Raw genomic sequence first — 18,212 nt, forward strand, 5'->3', positions numbered from 1 at the left:
ATACCAGGGATGGGTTACAACTGGGCTTGCCTTTTTACTTCCTTTGGGGTAGAACACATCAGACAGTTTGGCAACCAACTGCTTATGAATTTCCAAGGGCCTGATCTGAGAATCTTGCAGGGGGTCCTTATCCCCCATCTCTCCTATTTCTATCAACTGCGGTAAAGCCTACTGATATATACCTGCAAGTTTAGTTGGAGAGCCCTGCAAGTAAGACCATTTGACTCTCCGCCTGTTATTAGATAGCAGGAGGGGCAGTTGAGCAGCATTAGGCTCAGGGGCAGGGTTAGATAACCCCAAACTCCCAGGTTTCAGCTTCAAGACCAGGGCGTTGTGGTCACTGTCTTTCCTCGAGTATACCCTGAAATCCAGGACCTTATCCCAATGTCTAAGTTCAACCATTATATATCAATAAGGGAATTTTGCCCTCCTCTATTAAAGGTTGATAAGCCCTGTCTATCTGATTCTGTCCTGCCGTTGCACGCCCTCAAAGACTTTGAAAGGGAAAACGAATTAATTTGGAGAACCAGCGGCATCCATGCTCTGACAGGTGGTATCTGTGGATCTGGAATACGCCAGTACTGATCCTCAACTGTTGATCCTTCTAAGTCTATGCTGATAAGAGGTTCGAATTGGCAATTGAAGTCACCGCCAACTAATAGGACTACTGTTGGTTCAAGGGTCAAGATGAACTGCCTTAATGTATCAATAGTTCCAGATTCTTGCCCACTCTGTATAGGCCTTGAGTAGATATTAAGTAGGGCAATCTGTGTGGAATCTGGAAGCGTTAGAAGGACACATTGGACATCGGGTGAGTTAGTTGGAATATGGGCTGCTTTGGCACCCAGGTGCGTACCTACCCATGTAGGTAAGCCTCCTGAGGGTCTTCCCTTACCCCGTGTTGTAGTCAAAATATTAAAAGTGGCAAAGCCGGCCATCACGGTCTCTTCCAACGCCCATGTCTCCTGCATTAAGCAGATATCATACTTTTCTATAAAAAGTCCCCACTCAGGCGAAGATAGTTTACTCCTAATCCCTGCCAAATTCCAGGACAGAATTTTAATGTTACCATCCGTTGCCCTAGCCCTGGTTGCCCCTAATACTCTCACTGAACTACTTTCCCTGAGGTGTGATGCTTCACCAGGTTCTACCCCTCTAGTGCACATTGGCTGCTTATTCTCTTGAGTTCTTTCTTTGGCCCCTCCCTTTAACAATTCAACTGCAACGCCACCTGCCTCTGCTTGTGTCACAGGTAATAGGGCTCCAGAATCTATGGCCACAAGATCCCTCCCCTTAATCCGCCCCACATTTACCCTAGATACCACCCTACCACCTACGCCCTCTTGTCGGCTAATTATTGGGGTAAGGAGAATATTAACATCAGCATTACTCCTCTCTCTCTCTCTACTTGTGAGCCCTGAACATTGATTGTTGGAAATGTGGGCAGTTAGCTCTCAAGGGGTCAATCCACTTGGTCTAAGGTACTGAACCTATTGCTTTGAGAAAACAAAGGAAGTATAGGGGTAAATGTATATGCACCCTTCCAATTTGTTGCCACCACGTGATCTCTGTGGGGGAACGTATTCTGCACCCCCCCCCCCCGAGGCTGCCCACCTCTATTTCGTTTAGGATCCAGCTGAGGAGCAGGATAAAAGTAGGATAGATGTAGGGATTGGATTTGTATTTCAGACCGAGCTGGGGCCCCATTACAGATATAATCCACAACACAACTATTCCTGAAGTTAATTTTTACACAGTCTCCCGGGATGTTTTTTTGCCTTGACCCCACCCAATCTACTCGTCTTGCAAACAGTATTTCACCAGAAACCTGTATGGGAAGAGGCCTATTAAGATTGAGCCACTGTATACATTTATTTTTAAGCTCATTGTAATCCTCTTTTTTCCCCTGGCTTAAGACTGGCACCCCTGCAAGCACCACCACATATAATAATGACTCTGGGGGAAGATCAATGCGAGGTAGGGCTTTTATTAGCCCTTCCTGGGGAATATTTCTGCTTGCTTGAGGTTGTTGATCCACACACTCAATCTCCCCCCACAGAGGCCCCCCTTCTAATCAAAACATTGTTGTTAGTTACAGTGCTATCCCTTAATGGTGGTGTAGGGACATTGGGAGCTACCACCAAAGGTGGTGGAACAGGTATGTTATTACTAGTGGGCATGGTATTCAAATTACCATCTCCATTTAGTTGCACCCCGTCATGATTACCATCCACCGCCATAGCCCCTAGACCTACCCGTGCCTGGGCAGATTCATGCAGTGATTCTAAATGCAAAAGTCTATTTTCTATTAAGGTTAGTCTATCAGAAATAGGAAGACAGGTCTTTGTGAAGATAAGTTTCATTTTAATCCAAAAGGCAGTTCCCAGCTCAGTAGGGCCCACATCACTGAAGTTCGTTATAGTATTGGTGGCCACTTGAGTAGTTTGCGGGCTTGTGACTGGGGTATTTAAAGTTCTTATACTTGGACGTTTGCCCTCATTGTTCCGCTTTTCAATCTTCACTTTCCCATTTTTCAAGGGGGCACCCCCGTGTTTCCTTTTAACAACCGGATCTACTACAGACTTTGTGGCCTCCGGTTTAGACTCTGATTAGATCTCGTTTTTGGCCTTGAGATCAGCGAACCAAGATCCTCGTGATTAGGATCATGTATACTTGAATTAGCTGGTACAGCATCCAAAGTATCTGATATTATGTTGGAATCTTCACTGACTTGTAGTAGATTACCCCCCTCGCCATTAACTCTTATTAGACCAGTAACAGTCCCAAGTTGTCGAGTAGGCGACACTGCATATGACAATGGGCCCAGGGATGACCGTTTATCAAAGACGGAGTCCAATGACAGCCTTTTTTCGGTTAATTCTATTTCACGAGCCAACACAGATGACACCCTTGTGATAAAATGGTCCAAAGTGCCCATTAGTGAGCCACCGGTGATAGACTTCCTCCCCTTCTCTTCCTTGGTAGTGGTCATAGCGGTGTTTAAACCGGAGAGCAACTTCTCAAGTACTTGCTGATAAGATTAACACTCTGTCAAGGTACCAAAGGAGATGTAGATACACTGACCTTAGTTTGCAGATGAAAGAGGAAGGCCCCGTCCCTCTAACGGGCTCAAACGGGCCACCCTTGGCCCGCGCTTCGCCCGTTGCGTGCCCGCGCGCGTCCGGCGGTGCGCGGGGCTGTCACAAAAATATAGGCTGGCAACAAGCTGATCAGGCACAGGTGCTGCGAGTGCGGGGCTCCTGGGAGTTGAAGTCCCGCTGTCACTCCCCACACGGCCACAGATACGGCAGGTCCCAGACAAACAAAACCGCTGCGAGCGGCTCCCGCGTAGTGGGGGCCTCGAGCAGTTTTTAAGTGGCAGGCTGATCAGGCACAGGTGCTGCGAGTGCGGGGCTCCTAGGAGTTGAAGTCCCGCTGTCACTCCCCACACGGCCACAGATACGGCAGGTCCCAGACAAACAAAACTGCTGCTGCAGTTAGATTATTACATTTTATAATCCTAACTGACTCAGGGAACATGGTAGAAATCCGAGTTTAGAACGCCTGAACTCAGAATTATAAAATACATATTTTAGTGAAGTTGGTTTTAGCATTCTGTGTTTGGAAATACCACTTTTAAAAAGTAGGTATTTTCTTGTCTAACTATCCAAGCCTGCCTCTGCTAGGTTGTGTATTCCTTGTCTGGAGTTTAGGTGACAAGGCTGGGGGATTCCAGGAGACAGGGTGAGTCACCCCAGTGGTGAATAGAGAGATCTGCATCTAGATGGGAGGGATGAGTGCACCTGAACCTTGAATAGGGCTGTGCCTGCCTTCCACAATGCTGGCTCCACCCCCTGTGGAGCGGATGATGTCTCTGCCATGCACACTGAAAGAAGAGAAGAAGTCCTGTCAACAAAGTGCTCCAGGACTGTACTTGCCTTCCACAATGCTGGCTCCACCTCCTGTGGGGCGTCTGATGTTTCTGCCCTGCACTGTGAAAGGAAAGAAGGAGTCATGTAAACAGAGTGCTCCAGAACTGGTTTGGACTAGGCAAAGGCCCCTCTGCCCTCAAAGGACAAAGGATTTTGGGGTATAAATATTGGGACCAAAACCCAGGAACTTTAGATCACTTTTGGACAAGAAGAAGACACCATTGCTGAGGAGAGGAACCTGAAGAAACTGAGGAGAGACTATCCCTAAACTTTATTCAACTTTTGAAGGATCTCCAAGTGCTTGAGAGAAGAGCTTGCCTCCTGCTGAAGTCTCAGGGACAACAGACTTCAACCCCCAGCTCCCCAAGAGTTCTTTGGAAGTGCCTGCTGCTGTTTTGGGCCTTCTGAGGGACTGCGTGTTGCAAGGAGCTGGAAGCGCGACTAAAGAGGGAGAAGCGTGTCGCAGTGCAGTGGCTGCCGTTGCATCGTGGATGTCGCCGCTGTAGCTGTCGCATTGCACCGCATCAAGAGATGCGTCTCGCAACAAGGAAGAAGCGTGTCGCAGCCGCTGCCGTCGCATCATGGATGTCGCCGCTGTAGCTGCCGCATTGCACTGCATCAAGAGAAGCGCCTCGCATCCACGGAGAAGCGTGCAGCCGCCAAAGCCGCTGTCGTCGCATCACGGAACAAGGGGGTCACCGCTGCAGCTGACGCATCGAGTCAAGACTTCTCGCAACATCGGAGAAGCATGCTGCATCAGGAAGAACTTGACGTCTTTATTTCTTTGCACCGGATCTTTGCCGCATCTCCATCTCTGCAACACTTTCGTTGTGGAAGCGTGACGCATCGTAAGGTACATTGACTCAAAGTGTCGCATTTCAAGAACTAAAGACAACTAAGCTAAACCTACCATTTTAAGTACAGTATTGTGGATTTTTGTCGTTTGTGGTCTTGTGTTAAATCTATATAAAGAATATTTATTTTTAATATACAACGTGTGTGGTGTCCATCTGTAGTGTGTCACTTAAATTACTGTATGTGTTCACAAATGCTTTACACACTGTCTCTGCCTGTCTGCTCGTGCCAAGCTACCAAGGCGGTGAGCAGGGGTTATTTTAGTAGTGTACCCTCTTGCCCTGACTAGAGGCAAGGGTCCCTATTTGTCACAAGTACCTACCTGTGCGAACTAGAGACCCCCAAATTTAACAGTTGGTGACAAATGTTAAAAAAGAAAAAAAATAGAAGAATGCGCTGCAGTTAAAATAATTCTATTGAGTCCGGTTCTTGGTTGTCAGTGTTTGATTGGTGCTGGTGGTAGCTGGTGAGGGGGACCAGCACTCATTTTTTGGTGGTTGGAACTTATTTTTCAGTATAAGATTTTTCTCCAGAGGAAGAGAGAGAGACATAGACAAAAAAGAAATTAAGAAGGAAGAGAAAATCGGAAAAGCAGTGAAAGAGTGATAAAGCAGGATGGAAAAAATGCAGTCACAAGATAAAAATGCAGAACGTGTAGGATGGTTGAAGCAAGGTATAAGGTGGAACCAAGACTTTCAAGACTACGCAGCCTATGTATTTGGCCAGCCTGGCAAGCCCCTGAATTTATTTATTTATTTTACAAATAAACACTGCAGGAAATAAGCTTTGATTCAGTTAGTCTGGAAAAAAGTCAGTTGATAGCTGTATCAAATGTGCCTGAGAGAACACTCTCTTACAGTTCCCAAGTATATAGGGAAGACCATATCAATGACATGTGCATCTTAAGTTGGCTTACCAAGTCTAGATTTCTGATAGTGGGTGATTATTGATAGCTTCACAGTTGCGATCAAGGCAGTCTTAAATCAGAGCACAGTGCCTCCGTGATCTTTTTGGAGGTTTCACTGATCTTCCAAGTTTCTCAAAAGAGAAGCTGCTCAACCCAAACATGTTTTCTCAACAGTTACACAGGACAGCTGAGCGACACAAGTCTATTTATAGAAGGTCATGTGTGATAAGCTTAGATTCCGATTCATTGGCACTACAAACAAAGTTGAGCTTTTCTAATCATTTGATCCTATTATCAATGTCAGCCATGAGCAGTCTACTTATTTTTAGAGGTATTGTGAGAAGGACGATGTAGTTAAATTGTGGTAGACAGTTATTGTTTCATCTTGCTCATCAATTTTCGACCACTAGAGGTACTTTTCTGAGGGTTTGAATTGTCTGTGGCTTACTAAATAGTGGGCTTAAATTCTCATGTTTGTCAGTCCCAAGTTGTCTAGTATGTCCAGATATTTATGGTAGGAGACCCATGCTGAAGGATAACTTACGCACCACTCTTCCAGTGAACTTAGTCATAGGTAACACCACTCTTTTGACTAGTTGATCCAGGAGCCAGAGAAAACTGAGACATCTGAAACTTGTCCTTTAAGACTAGGAATTGAGGTACCAAGATATAAAGGGGCAAGACGAAAGAATGCTAACATACAGATTGATTTTTCACGGCCCATCAGTTGTTTTAGCTAATGGTGTCAGCTTTTTATGGTTGCTGCCAGTTCTAATACTAGGAGGTAAAGCAACAAAGAAAGTGGACATCCCTGCCTGGTGGGAGGCAAATAAGCATAGCTGAAGAAAAACTTAAGGTAGTGTTTAGAATGAGGTCAAATAGGAGATGACACACACTAGGCGCCCCCACTCCCACCCCAAAGGAGAACTTTAGAAAAAGGTATGATGTTTCCAGGCAGTCCAAGATATTGTCCTGCAGGAGAGTCTGTCAGACACTCCCCATGACTGTAAGAGGATCCAAGCCCCCTCTTGAAAACTAGTCTGGGTTCACTGCCAGTAAAAGGTGCGGTGGGATTAAACTGTTCTTCACCATGAATGATAAAATGATACAATGTCATGTAATAGTACTTGTTTTCAAATGTAATTGCTGAATTCCCCATTGCACTCCCCTAAAATGCTTTGTAAGTAGAGAGATGCCTATTGAGCTCTGAAATCACATGCCATCCTGACCAACGAATGAAAAAATGCATATAGTACATCATCAGTTATTGCTTCAATACCAATTACATTGATTGACAGAAAACAATAGGTGCTTCTAAATTTAGAATGCTTTTCTTACCGATCAGCATCATAGGACTGGACATTAGGCGCAAATTCGAACTTAGAAGCCAATATTGTAGTATAATGGTTGAAGCCGAAGAAGTCAAAAGTGCCTTTGATTCTTTGCTTTTCGCTTTCAGTAAATTCAGGTAGTCTTAGGAGGAACACAGGAAAATCAATATCGTGAAAAAGTATCATTTTGATGCAATAGTTAAAGTTAAACATATGCAATAGATGGCATTTGTCACAGATCTCAGAGCATTGATGACACACAAATTATCTCAAACCAAGAAACAAATATTTGTAAAATGTATTATACAATTTATTTTATCATCAAAACATTTTATTTATATTTCAGGCATGTCTTTACAAAGCATGCAATTACCACATATTCCTTTTCCACGCAGCCCTTACCATGCAGATGTCTTTACCACACATGCCTTTGCCACGCATGGTAAGTATATATAAGGTAAGTATACCTCCCAAACATAGAGATAGATAGATAGATAGATAGATAGATAGATAGATAGATAGATAGATAGATAGATAGATAGATAGATAGATAGATAGATAGATATACTACCCAGTGGCGGTCGCCACTTGGAATTTATAGTTAGGTCAGCATTTCCATAGGAAATGCCTTTTCAGTTTTGCTTATAGCTTTGGCACAGTTTGACAAATCTTCACAAAACGTTCCAAAAAGTTTCTCTTTTATGCCCAAATTGTGCATGCAAAGTTTCAGGATTATCTGTCAAGCGTGGGGAGAGAAAAAAGGGTGATCCCAAAATGCAAAATCTCCATGCATTTCCAAAGATTTCTTTAAGAAGCACTACCTCAAACACCGCTGAACTGAATAACACCAAATTTGGCAGGAAGCTAGATCTTGGTTCACAGATTGTGCCTTTTTGGTGTAAACACGTTCAGTAGCTTATAAGAAATTAACGTTTAAAAATATTTGTTTATCTGGACAGTTGGGTCCGAGGTACTCCCGCAAGAGTCTCATGGGAGCACCAATTCAAAAATGGAGCATTCTAATTGGCTTGGGGAGTTTTTTTTCCTTGGGGTCAATTCCCTTCCTCTGGATTCTGATTCCTGCGTGAATCAGCACTCTGAGTGGCTGCCAGCAACATGAGAATAATGTTGTTAGCAGCCATTACAGGACTTGTGACTTAGTTCTCCTGTCCTGAAGTTTGAAAAAATAATAATATAAGGGGCAGGATAGGAATATCCTGTACTCCTAGGCCCTTCGGGGGACCCAGACATATACTCCCCATGGCCAAAATTGAAAACACAATCAGCAATTTTTGCTGCCATCCAGCACGACTACTGCGGGTTCACGGCAAAAAAAAAAAAAGAAAATGGCGGTCTGTCTTTTTAAAACATATTTTGGGGAAGGTGGGTAAGTGGGGGGCCCCCTATCTAGATGATTTGGGCCACAGCAACAAGTCTAAAAAAAAAGGGAGGAGGGCATCCATCCCTCCCTACCGAAGCCTATGTATGCCCGGAGGACTGCATCCCCCAAGGCCGATTGGTGTTAAAAAGGGGCAGGACTGCACATTCCCCCTCCCTGAGCCTATATAGACCCCAGGGACCCCATCTAATGCGTCTGATTCCTTTTTTTTAAAAAAGGGAGTGGGGCCACGCAGATTTACTTTTGAGGAGATGGTGGCTGCCGAGACCCATCCCCCGGGGCAGATTGATGTAAAAAAAAAAAAGGGGGGGAGGAAGGCCTAAGCCTTTGAAGGCCCTGGGGACCCCATTCCCAGAGAACAACATTTACATTAAAAGGAGGGGCACTGCGCTGCCCCCCTCTCTAAGCTCTTAAAGCATCCAGGAAAATCTTGGTTACCTCCAGGACACAATTATTTCCCTGCCCGTATCAGTGTGGGCCTGGAAATGTATTTGCACCCGCCTGGCTGGAACATTTTTAAATCTCCCGCCAAATTCGGAAGCAAACATGCCTTCTCTGCCTGCAGTAGTGTGGGCAGGCAAGGCAAATCTACTCCCAGGTGGGGGAGATTTAAAACTTGGTGAAATTTATCAGAGGGAAAGGCCCATAAAAAGCGAAACGTGCAGAATTAGATGTGTTCAATACCAAATCTGCATGTTATTCTTCATTTGAAAGTTAAAAAGTCGGAATAGGAGGTATTTACCATGGGTGGTAAAAACCTCCCCCTGGGATAATGGTATGTAAATATGTGTGATAAATGCCTCACGTATGCTGCCTAACTGATAATGAGAGCCTGGGAGTATTATGTGTATTGTTCACCTCAATGGGGCAATGATTTGGAGAAGAATAGTATGGTAAATATTTATGCCTTGTGATATTAAGACAGTGATTTCTGGTACTATACCTTTGAGATGGTTTAAGCAGCTGTACACAGCTTTGCACTGAAGGCTCAAATAATAATGTGGACGATAAGCAGGTCACTGAGAAAGTTGACGTTGTGGGCGTATTACTTGCTCCCTCGATTGACCGGTAGAAGGATAATGCTAAATTACTGCGTCCTGTAAAAATAGTGAGAGCCAGTCAATGCGGCATAAACGCAGACATAGGGTTAATGCCAAGGCTGCTCTCACTGGGGCCGATCAAGAACTAATCTGAGATAAAATCGTAAACTTACTACTTTTAGTATTCACCAAAGGCATTTAGTAGTAGTAAAGTTAGGACTCCTAACTTTACTACTATTAAACTGGGATAAAATCCTAAACTTACTACTTTTGGTATTCACAGAAGGCATTTAGTAGTAGTAAAGTTAGGACTCCTAACTTTACTACTACTAAACTGGGATAAAATTCTAAACTTACTACTTTTGGTATTCACAGAAGGCATTTAGTAGTAGTAAAGTAGGCCAACTTCACCAGTTTACCTGCGATAGCAGCCGCTAAAAACATCGCCACAGATGACACCAGCAGCTACCGCTAATGAGATGCTGAGTTCCCGTGCAAAAAGCAGCAAACACCACTTCGCAACATTCTCAAGGACCAGCCAGATCAGGGATAAGATCACAAAACAGGCGATAAGGCACGTTAGCAGCAGGAATTTAACACCTGCTCTAACCTGGTGCAAAGTCTGACGACAACTGGTGCCAGAGAAGGGAGCCCAGCCCAGAGCCACACCTGAAGAACTACAGATGCAATGGAGCTACTCATCATGCAGCTCAGAGCCCCAACAGTGCCACAACACCCACTGCCACCACCCCCGGGCCCGCCACTGCCCTCGGACCCCCCCCTTCTCCGCCACAGACCACCACGGAGGCAGCGCAGACAAAGACAGCGGACCTTCCGGAAGCGCACCAGCCTCACAGACTTAACACCAGAGAATGTAATGGCCCACTACAGACTCAAAAGGACAACTATCCTTTGTATCCTGAACATCATTGCCCACAGGCTGATGGTACCAACACAGCGGACAACCAACATCCCACCTCAGACAAAGCTGCTGGCTGTGCTGCACCTGTTGGCCTCTGGGACATTCCAACCAACAACCGCCAGAGTTGGAGGAGTCTCACAGCCAGCCCTATCCAAGTTCCTCACACCTGTCCTGGATGCCATCATCAGCTTGGTACCCCAGTACCTATACTTCCCCACAATGCGCAGGAACAGCTGGAAACCAAGCAAGGCTTCTATGCCACAGCTGGATTTCCACACGTGTTGGGGGCAATTGACTGCACACATGTCCTACTTGTGCCCCCTGCCGACACTGCACACAATCACCACAACCGAAAGCACACTCATTCCATCCATGTGCAGGCAATAGTGGACCACCGGGGACTCTTCACCAATGTCGTTGCCAACTCCCCAGGGAGTATGCTTGACTCATACATCTTCCACAGTCCATCATCAAACGGCGCATCCAGCATCCACCTATGGTAATGCAGTGCTCATTGGTAAGTACCAAATGAACACACAACACACCTCAACTCCACAATTATAAAACTCACAACTCTGGGAATGCACATGTTACAAACTCACATACAACATGCCAAACAACACGCACACCCACCATACACGACAGCAGAATGTACTGCGGTAACCTCGGCTAGCCATGTACATGAGCCATCAATGGCATGGCACCTCAGCCACACAATAGCAGAGTGTGGGGAGAGGTGGGAACTACAGAAACCTTACGAGTGTAAGGATGATAACTTGAGTCCTCCTTGAGGCAAAATTGATTGCTGAATGTGAATGAAATCAGTAAAACATCATTGGTAATTCTTAATCATATTCCATTATATGATACATGATTCTTTAGATAGTTGTGATCAAGTAGGAGCAAAAAACGCAATATTGGTAATAATGTTAGGTAGTCACTTCACAATTTGTGGAAGGGTCCCCAATGTATTTCGAGCCGCAGCTCTTCTTCAGGGGGAATGTTTCTAGAAGGAAAACAAAATAGAAAAATGTATAACAAGAGTCCCGGGGAGAATGCATCTGAGTAATTTGTGTCATGGGCATGCAGGTGAACTAACTGCCTGCTGGCTCAAACGCAGTCAGTGGGGGGTGAGAAGAAAAAATATAACCGGAATGGTGCACAATGTTGAGTGAAAAGGAAAGTCTACACAAGAAACAACAATGTGGCCATTCAGCGAGCGCCATGCACAGTCGAGTGCAGTGGTGTCGTCAACCATAATAGTGGTGCCGCGGTAACTGAATACGGGGAGTGCCGTTAGCTGAGAGTGAACAGTGAGGTGCTCATGCTATCAAATAAGCCAGTACTGGCACGTGTCTATAGTGACTGGAAAAAGAGTGATGGAAACTGGGACGCATAATCATGCTGGAACAGCAGAGCGGCGAAGCTAATCAAACGCTTCCCGTAACATGTACCAGTGAATAAATCGATAAGCGATAAGTAGGGGAGAATGCAGCGTGGTATCCGTCCGCGACTGACAAAGCGGCAAACGGGTGAAGCACTTACCATGACTAGTAGCGGTGAACGTTGCTGAGTGAACTCCATAGATACAATCGCAAGTGGTGAATGAAAGCCCGGAAGAACGCAACGCGGTGTTTAAAACTAGGTATAAAAGTGGTCATAGAAAGAGGACTGATGGTGCGGTGTGAACACAGCAGAAAACAATAAAGTATACACACAATTTCAGTCATTGTAGCACAGTCTGGTAAACAGTAAATGAATATAAAAAGAACATAATGCAAAAACGATAATCAGAAATAGATGGAGGTGAAAAAAGCTATGGGTAATGCAAAAGGAAAAATACTTTAAAAAGTGCGGCGTCTGAGTAAAATGTGAGAAAAGATAAACACAATAAAAGAGAAACGAGGAAAATGAAAAAGAGAAGTGTAGAGACTGGGTGAAGATTGGGTGAAAATGCTGAATATATAGGTGAAAATGAAGTGCGAGCAGGCAAATGGAATGTAAGAGTAACAGGAGAAATATGAGGAAACAGTTATCATGGAACAGAGGGAAATCATAACAGGGTTGCACAGACCAAGGCCAGTGGGTGTTATAGGAAACAACTATATTCTAGTCTCTCATTGAGACCCATCGGGTGTAAAGAGTTCAATTTGTGCATCCAATACAGTTCACGCTGTAAAATAATTTTTTTATTGTCTCTGCCTCCAGTTTTCTTGACGACCTCCAATATCAGGAACCGGATGTGGCTGACATTATGGGCATATTTAACATAGTGTGCTGCTACGCATGATTTGGGATTTTTCATCCGAATGTTGCTGCGATGTTCAGTGAGTCGAACCTTGATTTTCCGCTCGGTTTTAACTACCTACGGTAGGCCACACGGGCATTTGAGTAGATACACGACATTAGTAGTGTCACACGTGGCATTCACCTGAAGGTTGATAGGAGTCCCTTGAGTGGGGTACCAAAAGGTGGTTTCAGTTCTGATGCTGTTGCAATTGCCACAGTAATGGCACGGGACTGTGCCTTTATATGTAGTAGTAATGATGTTACGTGTTTTCAACATTTGCTGGATGTTTTTTGATCGTTGGTAAGCAAAGGTAGGTTGACTCTGATAGATGTTATTGAAGTCATGTTCTAATTGAAGCAGCTGCCAGTGTTTTGTGATAGATTGTTTGATCTTAGTGCTTTGGATAGGCACCTAACAGGCCAGGAGGTGATCATCCCGAGCACCCTAACCAGATGAACTGAGAATAACTTTTATTTATTTGCATTTGAAGATTAGGAGTGCAGCGTTTCTTATATCTCTTTTTTCGAGAGGTGGGAACTAGGCATGTGCGAAGGAGGCAAGTGACCCATGATTGAGAATGCACACAATGTCAAGTGTGGCGTGGATGTGCTGGTCAGACTGCAGTATGCAGACCACAGACATATACATGTCAACATATACTGCTGGTGGTGGTAGTGTTGTCAACAGTGGACGCAACCATGTCACCCCAGCCAGTGGAGAAGATCTCGGTGATGTAGCCTGTTACATCTCCCCTGTGAGCGTGTGCGGAGTGGGCCGGCCCGGTGTAAGCCAAGTTAGCATAGGGGTGTGAATAAAAAGGACGTAGCCCTGGGCGTGATTCTCTTCCGGAATGGCCAACGTGTCTGTGAGGCTGGCACCTCTCACCCCGCCACGAGGCCGACGCTGTGAGCGGTGTTGCCGTGATCCTGTGCACCTGCTGCAACCCAGGCCACTGGTCCCAGACCTCATCTTGCCCCCCCCTGCGCATCCAGGCCTCACTGCTCACCTTCCAACACCTGCGTGTCTCCAAGAGGGCCCACCACTTTCCGATGCAAGCTCCAAGCCAGAGGCCCACAACCTTGGCAGCCTCCTCAACCCATCACAGCCTCCGCGAGCAAGGCCCGCAGTACTCCTTTCTCGTTGACGTACTCCACTGTCATACCCAGCGGACAAGTAGGTCACACATTTGGAACTGAGTCTTGATTATGCAATGGCAGAGTACACATCATTGTACGCAAGGAGAGGAGGAAGACGTGGTTCAGTCCTAAGGAAAAAAGGATCCTTGTTATGGAGGGGATCGAACACTACCAACAACTGCTCTGTTGCCACTAACTCTGTGCATCACACGTCAACGACACGTGGCTTTGGGCCCATGCTGACGAGTGCCTCCGGCTCACACTGCAGTCCTGTAAGTGACACATTTGGAACTGAGCCTTGATTTATTTATGGCCGACTTGATATCATTGTACAGGCCTCATCGCAGACTGCATCCCCCTTCATGCTCTGGTGCCACTGACTGTGCCACGGGAGTCAGGGACACTCTCTGGTAGAACTTTGGTGGTGACTGAGTCTATGGCCTGGGTGTTGTCATCATCATCATGTAGCTGATACTGACATGGTGGGAAAAAGTAGACTGTCGCATTCAACTCCTCCATATTGCCTGTTTCTGCTTGCTTCTGCCCTCTGCATCATACCATGGATGGACACCTTCCACTGTCCCCCGTAACATTCCGCAACATTCTCCATGGACATCAACGAGGACCCGCTCAGCTCGCGTGGCCCTATCTCAGTGCACCGCAAGTCACCGTCCCTTGCGGGTGTGCCTGTGCCTGCCGCAGTGCATCCGGGACCACTAACTCTGTGCAGCTCAAATCATGGACCCTTGCTGTTTGTACTTTGAACTTCTGATTGTCTGATCACTGTTGTAGTTGTTGCCAGCACCAACCAACCCCTGAGTGGTGGCTTACACTACCCAACACCCATCACTGGACGTCTGACCCTGGCAATAAAAGGTGCCAGTCGCACGTGCCCATAGCCAGTTCCACAAATTATCTCATTGTGTCCGTGTGGTCATCATGTATGCATGAGGGCCCTGGGCCATACCACATTACATTGTGTTGTGTGCAGCGGGTGCAACCTTGTCACCTTAGGCAGTGGGGTAGACCTGAGACATGTAACTGTGTTGGACCCCCTTGTGAGCTTAAGGGAGTGGACCGGCGTATGGCAGTACAGCATAGGGGTGTGGTCATTCAACACGTGGCTCTGGGCGTGGTTGAGTGTAGGCCTTGCAAGGAAGTTGCTAATACATGTGTCTCTGGTGTAGTGTTGGCGTAACCCGTCACACAATATACAATGTTGCTATGTAGCATGCCCCCTGAGTGTGGGCTCGGCCGAAGGTGTTAATGAAGGAGCGCAAGCCCGCTATGGGGTCCGGTATCAGACATGCCAACTGTTGTGTGTGTCGCTATTTCCACAGCATATGCCAAAGGTCTACCCTCAACCGCATGGCGAGTTCAGCCAAGCATGAACTCTGCATATGTGACCACCCTGTCCTTACCTTAGGCCTACACACATGTGGCCGCCCACCTTCAGCACACAACATTACTGTGTCGTTGTCAGGCATGTGGACATGCGGAGACAGGCATGACAATGGTGTGCCGTAGGGGTGCAAGTGATGCAACCGCGCTGCGCACACTAGTGAATGTGCTCGGGGGAGGGAGGAGCAGCAGTGAAGCTACATAATACACATTGATGCTGCTCATTTGCAACAAGCAGTACATGGCATACAGGAATCAGAAAAAGTCACGCATATCACAAACCAATGAATCAGTGAGCCTGCCACCACATCATGCAGAACCAACTATTGACTCATGTCTCTCTGCACTGTCACAGGTGACTAAGGATATGCACTCTGTGCATGGATGATGACACCCCTCCGAGCCCTGAACACACATGCCCAGAGGCAGTACAATTTTTCCCACAAACGCACCAGGGGCATCGTGGAACGCACATTTGGCGTGTTAAAGTCACGTTTCAAGTGCATGGAAGGCTCCTGTACAGCCCAGGCATCTTGTGCAAGATGATCGTTGCATGTTGTGTGTTGCACAACATATGTGTACGCAGCAATGCCCCATGGATACAAGTGCCAGATGCACTGGACGATGATGATGAAGATGAGGCAGGTGGACCACACCCCACTGAAGCTGCAGCTGGCATAGCCCGTAGGAACACATTCATTGACAATTTCTTCACATGAGCACGTCACATTGTGACAGTCCTTAGCAACCATGGGACAGTACAAAATGACCACAGGCACAGCATGTGCAAATAAATGCATTCCAAAAGCACATTCCCTGAGTGCATGTCACTCATCTGTACATCCTTTCTTTGAAATACCTTGACGGTTGAAGGCCATAGCTCTGGTGGTCATGACAGTTTGAACCTGTGAAACAGGTACAATATGCCTAATGTATGCTTTTCTATTTAGAAACATGCTTGCTTATGAAAAACTATATAGAATACTGGATTGAACATTGTTTTATTTTCAGTTCAACCAATGAGGCTGTGGTCCCTGGTTGTTGCTTCACTTTTGCCGGTCTAAGAATTAAGCAATACTACAAAAGAGGCTGCTAAGGTAGATTTTTAAATAAAAAACTATTTTCATGTTATAAAGAAGAAATAGGAGAATCAAGAGAGCTGAGACTGGATATTAATATACCTTGTTGCTCGTGACTATGCATTATATTTTCATGGGAGGATGTTGTGTGCCCCCATATTGAATGGCAGTATTGAGGTTTACCAGTGAAGGAAATCAGTATTGTGAAAGGAGAGATATATCGTCCTCCAGTTGATCAAGTATCGGATGGGTATTACCCTTGATAATATTTTTTATGGAGAGTGTGTGTGTGATGATGTGAGCCAGCCTGGTGGACAAGTGGCATGAATAAGTATGGATAGCACCATTTGTGGAACCAAGACTGTAATATAGAAAACATTTTTCTTAAGGTTTCTTAATTAAAAGAAAGTTGTCTCTTTTGTAATTAATGATGCAATGGAATGTGAAAAGCAATATGAGTTGTATGCAATGTTAGAAATTAAGTTTCTTGTAAAAAAAGTATCTCATATATATTTATTTTATATTACTATTTTTTAGATGAATGATTCGGGCGATTTGTTAAAAGTATTTGGTAGCCTGAAGAAGGTGGTGAACAACACAATACCACCGGAACGCGTCGCATCTTTTAGAAAGCACTCAAACAACACCTGGCTTGAATAGAGCAGTTTCTGGTTCAAGAAAGCACTTAAAATAACATCTGATTTAAATTGAAGAAACGGAATGTTATTTATACATCAAACTAGGAACATCAGCATTTAATTCTATGTACTTAAAGTGCCTCTGTTATGGAGCAGGTTGTTGTTTGCCTGCTTTTTTAACATTATGAGGTTCTCCCTCTGCTATATGAATGAAATGTTTTTAATATATGTGTATTGATGACCTATTTGTGTTGCTTTCTACATATTTTATGATATCTGTTTAATAAAAAATACAGGATATTCTTATATTATGCTCTCGGTATCTATTTGGTGCTGGTGAGTGTCATATGATTGGATGTGAGTTGGTTTTTGCTGTATGCTTTACAAGGAGCCCAAAGGGATCTTTTTGTTTGACACTCATCTGTACAGGCACATCACTCAGACAGGTGTGTGTGCGACATGTGGGGCTAACATTTTTATGATGTGTTCATGGATGGTAAGTGTGTCACCTCTGTGCAGAGAGGCAGTTTATGGTGTCACGTATTCGAAGTGCCAGTTCTGTGTGTCACAGTTAGTAGGGAATCCCACTCTTCGGCGTTTCACATGCGTCCGAAATCATTCCATTATGGCAGCCATTTTTGACCTACAGTTGACAACAGGGCTCCTTTTGGGGTCAGATATGTGCCTCAATGATACAGGGATGCCCCCTGTGACTCAAGTCCCACAACATGGTCAACATGTACGTAAGTGGGAGTCACTACCCCTCTATTTGTCCACACTTTCATAATTGATTGATCATGGTCATGACACGTCTGTGTGCAGGAGGGGTGGCTTGTCCCTCTGCGATGTGAAGGGGAGATGCGGTTTCACAGTGTGTTCCATACATGTTTCAGAATTGGAGCAGTTTACATGCAGACTGCATGTCAATGTATGTTGTGACTGTGAGGAGATGCCTATTTAGTGCAGGACAATGATAATTTGTTCTCTGTCACGGATGTGGGGTTGTGCTCGTACATTGTCATCTCACCGTTTTTTTACTCTGCTTTTATGGTGCATTTTCCCGCATGACGCGTGGGAATTGCAGCCCTGTCACTGGTTATCACTGATTTGTGTATCGCGATTGGCCTTATCGCACCTTTTCTGGCATTGGTGTTTCGCATTTTTGCGGCGGCGTGTTAATTTTAACGCGTTCATTTGACACCTTATTGAGGGACTATCGCATAGTGCTGCAGTGTTGAGAATACTGTGTTGTTTTCCCGCGATAGACTGCGATATGCAAAGT

At 45.3% G+C, this 18,212-nt stretch overlaps 1 protein-coding gene across 1 annotated transcript in view; it reads right to left on the reverse strand.

Annotated features, from left to right (window-relative positions):
• The window catches only part of LCT (lactase), a 217,610-nt gene that overhangs the window by 52,707 nt on the left and 146,691 nt on the right, over window positions 1-18,212 (reverse strand). Inside the window, exon 14 of the mRNA XM_078682454.1 lies at window positions 7,033-7,167. Coding sequence (XP_078538580.1) covers window positions 7,033-7,167 — 135 coding nt within the window. The remainder of the gene's footprint in view (window positions 1-7,032; window positions 7,168-18,212) is intronic.

The sequence above is a fragment of the Lissotriton helveticus genome, chromosome 3_1 (assembly GCF_964261635.1).
Source record: "Lissotriton helveticus chromosome 3_1, aLisHel1.1, whole genome shotgun sequence".
Taxonomy (NCBI): Eukaryota; Metazoa; Chordata; class Amphibia; order Caudata; family Salamandridae; genus Lissotriton; species Lissotriton helveticus.